The sequence below is a fragment of the Microcaecilia unicolor genome, chromosome 5 (assembly GCF_901765095.1).
Source record: "Microcaecilia unicolor chromosome 5, aMicUni1.1, whole genome shotgun sequence".
Taxonomy (NCBI): domain Eukaryota; kingdom Metazoa; phylum Chordata; class Amphibia; order Gymnophiona; family Siphonopidae; genus Microcaecilia; species Microcaecilia unicolor.
Genome location: NC_044035.1, coordinates 177012967 through 177025209, shown reverse-complemented (window position 1 = coordinate 177025209; position 12243 = coordinate 177012967). Strand labels below are relative to the sequence as shown.

Here is a 12243-nt window from a genome sequence, read left to right as displayed (position 1 = left end):
ACGGTGACATTCCCATATGAAACGCACGACGTGGGGAAATATATGCCCGGAGGACAAATTTATATTGCAGTTCCCAGTGTGTGGCGAATGCAGAGTATTTGCGGATACCCAATATGTGTACTTTCAGCTGTTCCACTGTCAACGATAACGGGATATCCTTGGCTTAGGGATTTATACAAGTATAAAGATCCCTTCATCTCCAGGAATGAATGGCTAAGGAAAAGTCATGGGGATTGAGTATTTTGTGTCTAGGTACTATGGATTAATAGTGACATTTAGAGCGCACCAAAATAGATTATACTAGCTGACATCCTGGACAGTATACTCAGTGATAATGGATGCTGCAAAATTGCTCAATTTTAAACAATACTAATCTTTTGTAAACTCATATCTGAAAATAATAGCACAAAATAAAAGCGGTTTAGGTATAGAAAGGAACTGTCACATTTTGTGCTGCCCTACTGCAAGTAATCCATGACATGCCCCAAAATGTACCAAAATGATATCACAGGTCTTGGGGTCAAGGCAGTCTATGCTGGAAATGAGAAAACATTCTCCTGCACTTCAGTCTGTTTCCCACTATGGATTCTGAAATCTGAGCCTGTCCTTGGGGGTCTAAAGAGGAGCTTGAAGAAAAGCCTCTCTGACTGGACGCCACTGGAAAGGAAAAGTTAAAGTTGGAAGTTGGGTAAGGAATGCTATACTGGCCATGCAGCTGATTTCTGCAATACTGTGAGGATAACCTCCCCCCACACACACATACACTTTTTCCATAACATTCAGCGTGTCACAGACTTTTAGCTGGTATCCTTCTGTAATGCTGGCTTTGTAATGTTTTCAGACTGAACCCTGTGCTGAAGGACCTCTGCTACACTTTGCATTTTAAAGAAGGATGTGCCCGAACATGTTACCTTACATCAAAAAATAACTTGTGGCAGTGACTCAAAGAGGCATCCAAGTCAATTCAGAAGTACGCAGGAATTTCCAAGTGACATCATATACATTCCAATGGTTAACATACGTAGGATGCAAGAATGCACTAAAATCACTAGAAACCATCCAAAACACAGCAGCGAGAATAATATTCAAAAAGTCGAAATACAAAAGAACTCCACTACTCAAAAAACTACAATCCTGCTTATAATCGAAATAGAAAAATGCCTATATTGTGACCCAAATCGGGAGATAGACGTTTATCTCACAAAAACGAATAAAGCGGTATAATCAAAAGCCGAATTTGGACGTTTTCAACTGCACTCCGTCGCGGATGCGGACAAAGCTGATGGGGGCGTGTCGAAGGCGGAACTGGGGCGTGGTTATCGGGCGATCAGAGATGGGCACCTTTCGCCGATAATGGAAAAAAAATATGTGTTTTTAGCGAGAATTTAGGGCACTTTTCCTGGACCCTGTTTTTCCACGAATAAGGCCCCAAAAAGTGCCCTAAATGACCAGATGCCCACTGGAGGGAATCGGGGATGACCTCCCCTGACTCCCCCAGTGGTCACAAACCCCCTCCCACCACAAAATATGCCATTTCACAACTTTTTATTTTCACCCTCAAATGTCATACCCACCTCCCTGGCAGCAGTATGCAGGTCACTGGAGCAGTTATTTGGGGGTGCAGTGGACTTCAGGCAGGTGGACCAGGCCCATCCCCCCCCCACCTGTTACACTTGTGCTGGTAAATGGGAGTCCTCCAAACCGCCCCCCAAACCCACTGTACCCACATGTAGGTGCCCCCCTTCACCCCTTAGGGCTATAGTAATGGTGTAGACTTGTGGGCAGTGGGTTTTGAGGGGGATTTGGGGGGCTCAACACCCAAGGGAAGGGTGCTATGCACCTGGGAGCTGTTTTACCTTGTTTTTTTTTTTTGTAAAAGTGCCCCCTAGGGTGCCCGGTTGGTGTCCTGGCATGTGAGGGGGACCAGTGCACTACGAATCCTGGCCCCTCCCACGAATAAATGTCTTGGAGTTATTCGTTTTTGAGCTGGGCGCTTTCGGTTTCCATTATCGCTGAAAAACAAAAATGCCCAGCTCAAAAAAAGATAAACGTCCATGTTTTTTGAAAATATGCTTCGGTCCGCCCCTTCACGGACCCGTTCTCGGAGATAAACGCCCATGGAGATAGACGTTTCCGTTCGATTATGCCCCTTAATGGCTGCCAACCAAGGTAAGACTATCTTCAAAGCCAGCACCCTCATTTTCAAGATACTACTCGGAATGGCACCAGAACATAGGAGCCGGCTCTGTGGGTGCTTGAGCACCCCCAACATTGAGAAAGTTTCTTGTGTGTGTCCAGGAAGGGGTTATATAAATTGGGCTTAGCACCCCCAATAATTTTAAAAAGTTGGCTCCTATACACCAGAATACATGCAAGACCCATACTATCTCCAAGAAACGCAAACCCAGAAACCAGAAACTACCCAACTGTAGAAACACAACTTACAAAACCATTTACATAGCAGGATTCAGCTACCTGGGTTCCAAATGGTGGAACTCATTAACAAAAGCCATTAGAAGTATCACTGACTATCTCCTGTTCAGAAAGGCTATGAAAACATACCTATTCAAAACATTCTACAACTAACCACATAAACTATGGACAGCCTCCCTACGTCAGAAATGTAGTACACTAATGTAACTCCATCCAAATGCACACCGTAAGCCACTTTGAACCAAAACTTGTTTTTGGATAACAGTGGGATACAAGAATACATTAATAAATAAATAAATATCTCTAGCAATCAGACCCAGACCAATTACAGATTAAGATGCTATCATGATTTAAAGAACACTACTGATAAGAAAGAATATAAAAGAAGCAAATGTGAGATGCACTGGGGAGGGGGGCAGAGACAGCTTTTACTGATCTCGCTCATCTCAGCGCTGATATCCTGATCATGGATTAAAGACGCACTGAGAAGAATAACACTACCAGCAACTTGCCTGCAAAGCCAGTCGCCTATTAGGTCATATTTTTCATATATCCAAAAGTCTGACCTTCATACATTTTGCCATTCTGGATATTTATCTTAGGAACTTTTATTCTAATTTTACTTGCTGTTTTATAATTTGCCTTTGTAAATAAAACATATTTTTCTATTATTGCCACGTAGGTTCTTGCAGCATATCAGTAAATATATATGAGTGAGTTTGATCTCAGGTCGGCTAAATATAGGCGTGGAAAATACTGCATGTGGAAAATTAAGTACATGCAAAATTGCATACTATCATGCAAATAAATAAAAACCTTAATTACATATCTCTGAGGTATGCTCAAGAATCATGAAAATCAGCTCATTACCCATGTTTACAAAGTTAAATTTCATATTGTAAAATGCACAAAACTTAGGGCTCTTTTACTAAAGCTTAGCAGACACTAATGGAATTAGCATGCGATAAATGCTAAGAACCCATTTTATACTATGGGCTTCTTAGCCTTTACTGTGTACCAATTCCATTAGCGTGCACTAAGCTTTAGTAAAAGGGCCCCAAGTTTGGTGCATTTTAGAACATGAAATTTATCTTTGCAAACAACGGTAATGAGCTGATTTGAATGATTCTTCTGCTTATTACCTTATTTTACATACATTTTCACACTTACAAAATTGCACATAATGCATGCAGTTTCTTGCTAAGGTAATTAATTACATACATTCCATTTTTTTTAAATGTTATTGTGTTTGTGAACTGCAGCATGGTTTAGTAAATTGCCGTCTTGGTTACTCATCTCCCTCTTCCTTACACCATGAACTAGTACCTGAAATCAGATTCCAGTACTGTGGTGGAATGGTTGATCATGGCACAAAGACAGTCTATGCTGGAGCTTGACAGAGCACGGCCAATACACTTCTTCACAATGTAGAAGACATCATCCACCATGCTGGAAGTCAACTGACCTTTCTCACAAGTGTCCATGGTCACTGCCTACACAGGATTAAAAAACGAACAAAAAAAAACAAAGAAAAACAGTTATTGCTTAAGAAAATATATACTTCATGATTGATCTGATGGAAGAAGTACAGTCCTCCAGATCTAGCCTATATAAAAGTTGTGCCTGCAGTTTGCTGGTGGATTTTTTCTTACGTTTACTGGACTAAAACAGCTGAAACTTTTGCATGGTTCTTGGAAACAAGGGGATCAATACTCTGCAGCAGTGGTCACTGTCTATTTAATACTAGTCATTATTTATTTTCAGTATTTATATACCGCCTAGACCTAAGCAGTTTACAATTTTTCTTTGTCAGGTATTGGTATTGTCCCTAATGGGCTTGCAATCTAGTATTATATTGTACCTAGGGATTGGAGGGCTAAGTGACTTGCCCAGGGTCACATGGAGCTGCAGAGGGAATTAAACCTGGTTCTCCAGGATCTCAACCCACTGCTGATCGTTAGGCAGCAGCGGGAATTGAATCCAGTTGCCCAGGTCCATAGCCCTCTGCACTACCATTATGCCACTCCTCCACTCCATGGCATAAGTGCCAGCTCTGTGGGTGCAATAAATTCTGAGCATCTCCAATATTTAGCAAGTTCTTTTATCATGTCTAAGGAGGTATGATGTGTACTGTGGTTAGCACCTCCAGTCATTCTGAAAAGTTGGCACCTATATGGCATTTAAATATATTTCAGCAGTGCTGAATATATGAATTTGCTGCCGACTACCACTGCCACTACCTACTTAGTTTGAACCTGCTTTTCAGCTGAATATTGCTATTAAACATATAGTTTTGGTTTGTTCCCTATGCTCTTCCCCTCAGTTATACAGACAATGGTGAAGCAGTTATGGTAATAGTAATGGTGCATATAGTCCGCCAACTCACATATGCAGGTTCAAAGTGGATAACAAATTCAGAAAAAATGTACATAAAATACAGACCTGGTAAATAATTTTTAAAAAACAAATAAGAAGGAATCATCCTGAGTTTGGCAGGCAAAGAACAAGAAGCTGAAACTGCCTGGTAAGGAAACAAAATTGATAAAGATTTTTTATATTTAAGTCTATTAAAAGATGGAAAATAAATAAGACAAGAATTTCTAGCTTGTGAAGGAGGAGGAAACAATGGAAAAGAAAACAAAGAGAACAGATATTCTGGACGTGCGCCTTTAAACATCTTATGAACCCAACAAGATAATTTAAAAATTATACAGGCCTTAATTGGCAACCAATGAAGTTTTATCAGAGTAAACATAACGTATCTGACCTCTTTTGTCCAAAAATCATCTTAGCTGCAGTGTTCTTTATCACTTGCAATCTAGAAATCTTTGCCAAGAGAAGACAATATAAAGAGAGAACGAATTCTTCTATGACCATGTAATTTATAAAAAGTAGCTTTAATGACTGTATCAATATTGTTTATTTCCAGAGGCTTGACATACTGCATGGTTTATAATACTAATATAAAATAAATGGGGAGGAGACAGGAGGGGGGGGGGGGGGTGACAACAGAATGCAGATTATCCAAAGGTCTCAGAGAATCAGTGGGTTTTTAGTTGCGATTTGAGTTTACAATAAGAGGTTTCCATGCGGAGAAGGGGCAGGAGGGCCTTTGCAGAGAGTTGGATCTAAAAAGCTGAAAGAAGATTCACGAGAAATTGTTAGGCAAAAGGAAGGGAGGGAAGGTACAACTAACAAGTTCGCAGTGGACAAACAAAGAGAGTGCATAGGGGTACAGGGAAGTATGACTGAGTGAAGGTAAGCAGTGGAGGTCAGGAAATGTGATTTGTAAACAAGACAATTTTAAACTTAATACGTGCAGAGACCGGTAGCCAGTGCTCAGAGTGAAGTAGTAGAGTGACTTGATCAAAACAGTAAGCCAAATGCAAAAGTTTAACTGCAATCGATTGAATGAGCTGAAGGCACTTGATGGAATATAGGAGGAGACCAGTGTAAAGTGAGTTACAGTAATCAAGACAGGAAATAATGATAGATAGGAGAGTGCACATAAGGTTAGGGTCTAAATAAAAAGCAGAAGGGGCAGATACAATGAAGAGCGAAGAATGCTGAATGGATTACTGAGTTAATTTGAGGCTTGAAAGTCAACGAAGAGTCAAATATGAAGCTGAGGATTTTCACAAAGTCAGAGAAGGGAAGGGGGTAGTTGTTGATCAAAGAGTTGTCGGAAGGGGGGATCCTGGATTAGGGAAAACTATGGTTTCACATTTAGAAGCATTGAGGAACAAGTGAGACTTTTAAGGATAAAGGTGTATCCGAATAAGCACCAGGTATCTTAGAAACGTTGACAACTTTTAATGTAAACCCTTCAGGGAGAGACAATTCTTTAGGAATATTATACTCCACTCAATCTAGCCAGGGTAACTTATGTCTCTATTAAGTTTTAACCCATGGGCTGTACTTAATATTTCCACTTTTTATACAGGATGAAATCAGTGAAAAAAAGCAGTTGTGCTATATCCTGAATTGGTATAAAAAAAATTAACATCAAGAGAAGAAAAATTATAACAAAAAGATGTAATATATACATTAAATAATACTGAGGGACTCAACATGGTGGAATCCAACTAGCTGAAATTTGGTCTACCATTTTGACCCTATAGTATCTAAGAGCAAGGAATTCTTTTTAGATTTTTCAGCCCACCACTATCCATATATAAGGGGCAATTCCATAACTGGCTGCTACAATATAGATGCCCAAATCACGTGCGCTGTAAGCTTATTTTATAAGAACACTTGCACATGTAAGCTCTTATAGAATACTAGCGTGAGTTGGCATTTACATGTCAACACTGAGACACACCCACTTATGCCATTCCAACAGCAAGCCTAAGAAGGTGTGCCTAAATGCAGTATTTTGTAAGTTAATATGTGTAAATGTTGGACATGCTCATGCTCCTCCTCCCGTGAACGCCCATTTGCATTTATGTGCTATGTCAATTGTGTGTGTAAGTTATAGAATACCACAAAGTACGTGACTGTCACAAGTGTAACTGTAATATTCTCGTGTGTAAAGTACTAGTATTCTGTAATTTACATGTGCAACTGGCACCTAACTTTAGATGACCTGTTATACAATGAGAAGTATAGTGGCTGAAAATCCTTATGTACTCTACCATTCTTCTGGATCCAGCTACTGCTTTGTTGCATTCTTCTGAAACCTTCAGAGCATCAGACAGATCAGTCACAAGACTTTTTCCTTACCTTCATTGTGTAAGTTTCCTTTGGATTTCTGCATTCCATATGTATAACAACAGATTAAGATTGTAAGGCTCATCTGGACTGCCCATCCCTGATGTAACACTGTAGAGCTATGCAATCTCTGACTTTACCCATACTTACTGACATCCAATGAGCTTTTATGCTTATCTCAGGCGTTCTTAAATTCTATTACTGTTTTGGCTTCCACCTTTTCAATACCTGTAGAAGTACCTCTCTCACAGAATACATTTTGACTGCCAGTTTAGTCCTGCAGTAACTGCACTTCAATTTCTTTTATTTTAGCACAACACATATTTAATAGAGATTCCTAAAAGAAACTGCTCACTTGACTTTCTACATTTCCTTACAGCTGTTCCAAATACTTGGTTGCGAGGGGTGTAGGGGTGGGGACTGAGAGGATACTGTAAGAAAGTGGCTCCCTCTCTTGTACTGTGCCAGTTTTTCTTGGACATCCCCTGACTTGGTGAGAGGGGGAAAGGGGAGCTGTTATTCTACTACTACTTATCATTTCTATAGCGCTACAAGGCATACGCAGCGCTGTACACCATACACAAAAAGACAGTCCCTGCTCAAAGAGCTTACAATCTAGATAAGACAGGTAAACAGACAGAACAATTAAGGGTAAGGGAATAAAGAGGGGAGGATAAGAGGACAGGAATAAAGAGGTGAGGATAAAAGGACAGGGCAAGTGAGTAGTGGTTAGGAGTCAAAAGCAGAGGTGGGCTTTAAGTTAGGACTTGAAAATGGCCAAAAACGGGGCTAGACGTACGGGCTCGGGAAGTCTATTCTAGGTGTGAGGTACAGCAAGATAAAAGGAACGGAGTCTGGAATAATCCCCCCCCCCCCCACTTGTGGCACCCAAATCACCCTCCCAACCTGAAGGGCCTCCCTAGTAGCCAACCCCCATGGAAGTTGCCCTGCCCCTCAATCTGAAAATGCCACCAAGGCAATAACTCCTCTCTCCTGAATGATGCCCCCCCTCCCACAGGTCTCGTGGTATGTGTTGGAACAATTCCCAACTGCCCCTGACCTCACCAGCAAGTGTCTTCACCCAAAATGGCACTGGTGGAAACATGACCCCTAATACTATGAGACCACCGTTAGGGGTCACTGGCACTATTTTGGGTGACGGTGCCTGTGAGGGCAGGAGCAAATGGGGCTCACTCTTGCCTATAGCATTATATACCAGGAATTTTTAATAAGGTAGGATGGGGGGCTAGGGGAGGGGTTACTGCCTTGGGGATGGTTATTCTGCTTTACCTTGTTGACTGTCTCTCTCATGAAGTACTCCTCCATGGTAATGTAGTAGCCAATCAGCTCCTGCATGGTGCGACTTAGCAGGCAGTGGTTCAGCAGCTTATCTAAATTTTTCTGATGTTCTGCATAAAGGAAACATTAAATTGTCCCATCAAGACAAAAATAAAGCAGGGAGTCAGACTCCAGAAGTCATCTCATGTTATCACTGAAAGAGGTTAAGGAGCTGTCAAATGCTATGAGCACAGACAGGGCCGGTCTTAACAAGTGCGGGGCCCTATGCAGACCAATTTGGTGGGGCCCCATCCTAGCCCTGCCCACTGTAGCCCCGCCCCCACCCTAGCTCCACCCCACTGATAAGATTATTCCATTTTAGAACATTTTTAATGAGATTTCAAATACAGACAAATGAATCTAAACTTGTACAAAAAACTGATTGAAATAATAAGCACAATGCTATCATGAAACCTCCCCTCCCCAGAAATTATTCAGTTCAAGTCCACTACAATTAGTAGTTCCAATTCTCATAACAAAGGAGAATAAAGGAAAAATATTAAGAAAAGATTCAGTACTTTCAAATTCCCCTATTACTCTGTAACCCATATATGCAATAAAATAAAAATGAAATGAAAAGACATGCAATAAAATTAAGTGATGTGTAAAATATAATGTACAATATAAAAACATATAGACCACCAAGGTATTAAAATTGTTTTAAAATATATACCACAACTCTCTGACTCAAGAAGACTCCGACTCTGTCTGTCATCCATAATTGTCTGACAACACACAGAAAAAAAATAAGTAAAAATAAAATACACACAATTAATACCTTATACACCAATATACCAGGCATACGGAAAATACAGACCGTCAACAATATGAAGCTAGCAAGGGATCATAATACCACAATTCTCATGTAGAGCCACAAAACACCCTTTTAGAGGTAGTGTGTCATGATTTAGGCTCTATACCCTTTCTGATGTTTGGTGCCACCTTAGTAAGGCCAACACACAATCTCTCCACTGCAAAACACTATACACAAACTTGTGCAAAAACACACACATAACCTTAACAAACCATAAACAGCACTAATTCCAAGGACAGGACGAGCTACAACCTTATGTGTGGCGTGGAAAGGCAACTGTAATTACACCGGGCTCTAGAACACCAGTGCACAACCTAGTGAAAAAAAAACAAAAAGGCTGCAAACTATACGCTAGCAGAATACTGCACCTTCCTTGATCACACCTGAAAAACACATGAAGGCAAAATACTGAACTGGAAAGTTACCTCAAGAAGTCAGACTCAGCATGCAGCAATACTACAAAAATTAAAACTTACATGAAAAATATCACAGATGCACATTTCCAAAAACTATTCAAATTACAGCCCACCAGATAGAACAAATGTGGGGACTAAACTTCCATCCAATATCCTATTAGTGTCCCAAACATATATATTCACTGCGGGGTTTACAAATTTCTATAGTCATCCACGATTTACTCCAAATTATTTTCGGGGTTCATCAGATCTAACTGCCTCTCACATCCATCTGAACAGTTATGTTCTTTGCGTCAGAAGCGCAATGGTGTGGTGCAAATCCTCATTGAATCCCCTTCTTATCATTCATATCACACTGTTTAATTTCCAAGTCGTATAATTTATGTAATCCAGCAAAACAGTTTTTAATAATAAAATATGCCCAACATATCTCAGTGCATAAACTTATCTTTAAATGACGGCAGCTTGTAAACGCTAGGGAACCCCCACCATTTCCAAAAACTGACATATTCCAATTAATAAATCCTGAATAAAATAGTTTTTTCTGCCTTTGTTGTCTGGTGACTTTGTTTTTCTGATCATGCTGGCTCAGTATCCGATTGTGCTGCTATCTCCTCCTCTTAACTCCGTTTCCAGGGCTTCCTTTCCATTTATTTCTTTACTTTCCGCCTTTCTTCTTCATTTCTTGCCCTACATCCGTAAGTAAAAGCTGGGTCCTCTGCAGACTTGACTGTCCAGTGGATCCAGCTTCTGCCTATTTTCTATATCCATGTGCACTTTTTCTCCTCTCTTCCTTTTCCCTCACCTCATCTCCTTCCTCACTCTTCCCTCACCTCCATCCATGTCCAGCATTTCTTCTCTCTCCTCCATCCACCCACGTCCAGCGATCCTCCTGTCCCCCCTGCCATCCATCTATGTCCAGCAAGCCCCCCATCCCCTCTGCCATCCACCTATGTCCAGAAACCCCCCTCCCCTGCCATCCACCCATGTCCAGCGATCCTCCTGTCCTCCCTGCCCGCCCCTGCCATCCACCTATGTCCAGAACCCCCCCTCCCCTGCCATCCACCCATGTCGTGACCCTCCTGTCCTCCCTGCCCGCCCCTGCCATCCACCTATGTCCAGAAACCCCCCTCCCTTGCCATCCACCCATGTCCAGTGACCCTCCTGTCCTCCCTGCCCACCCCTGCCATCCACCTATGTCCAGAAACCCCCTCCCCTCCATCCACCCATGTCCAGCGACCCTCCTGTCCCCCCTGCCATCCATCTATGTCCAGCAACCTCCCCGTCCCCTCTGCCATCCACCTATGACCAGAAACCCCCCTCCCCTTCCATCCACCCATGTCCAGCGACCCTCCTGTCCCCCCTGCCCTCCCCTGCCAACTGCCATCCACCTATGTCCAAAACCCCCCTCCCCTGCCATCTACCCATGTCCAGTAACTCCCCCCCCCGTCCCTCATGCCCTCCACGCGACTCTCCTCGTTTCCCTGCTCCCCCTCCCTCCAGGCACCTGAGCCCCCCTCCCGTCTGAGCCCCCCCTCCCTGACCCGCCAAACGACCCTCTTCTGCTACCCGACCCGGCCTGCACCTCACCTGACCCAACATTTTTAAAAAATCTCCAAGCGGCGATGCCTGCATCTGACTAGAAGAAGAAAAACCGCTTCGCAGTTCATCCATTGGCCGGCCTTCCCTCATGTCCCGCCCTTGCGGAAGTTACATCAGAGGGCGGGACATGAGGGAAGGCCGGCCAATGGATGAACTGCGAAGCGGTTTTTTTTTCTTCTAGTCAGATGCAAGCATCGCCGCTTGGAGATTTTTTTTAAATGTTGGGTCAGGTGAGGTGCAGGCCGGGTCGGGTAGCAGAAGAGGGTCGTTTGGTGGGTCGGGGAGGGGGGGGGGGCTCAGAAGGGAGGGGGGCTCAGGTGCCTGGAGGGAGGGGGAGGGGGAGCAGGGGAACGCGGAGAGTTGCGTCGTTTGACATGGGTGGAGGGCGGGCGAGCAGCGGCGGTCCGGCGGCGAGGCAGAGCTGAGGCGCGCCGCGCGGGGCCCCCTTAGGCGCGGGGCCCTATGCGGCCGCCTCGGTCGCCTCTGCCTAAGACCGGCCCTGAGCACAGAGATGGGAGTTATGCTAATCTTCTTTGCTCATTAGGCAAGTATACTAAGTCCATCTAGCAAACACTTTTGCCTCCAACTATCACTGTCTCTTTGCTACCCTTGCCTCTCTTCTTAGACAGCTTCTTCTTCCTGGCCCCTGTGCCCCAACCCTTCACTCTCTGCACAGTCAGTGGCTGATTTCTTTCATGACATACTTTTATCTTGAGTTTAGCACCAGACCTCCTCCACTTTTACTTCATTCCTCTATCCTCCTCTTACCCCCATCACCCTTACTTGTGTTTTTCTGAAGGAAAACTGCTCTTCTACTCCCTGCTCCAAGCTTGCTTCTTCTTCGTCGGAACCCATTCCAGGCCAGTTCCCCAATTCTATCTCCTTCTGCAACCATCCCTTCCATCTGTCATATCCTCAGTCTATCATATA

At 43.1% G+C, this 12243-nt stretch overlaps 1 protein-coding gene across 2 annotated transcripts in view; it reads right to left on the bottom strand.

Moving 5' to 3' along the window:
- The window catches only part of COG4 (component of oligomeric golgi complex 4), a 144862-nt gene that overhangs the window by 46993 nt on the left and 85626 nt on the right, over nt 1-12243 (bottom strand). For both annotated transcript variants that reach the window (XM_030203608.1, XM_030203609.1), the window contains exons 10-11: nt 8434-8552; nt 3760-3926 (exon numbers count right to left, since the gene is read on the bottom strand). In XM_030203608.1, the coding sequence (XP_030059468.1) occupies nt 3760-3926; nt 8434-8552 (286 nt within the window). The remainder of the gene's footprint in view (nt 1-3759; nt 3927-8433; nt 8553-12243) is intronic.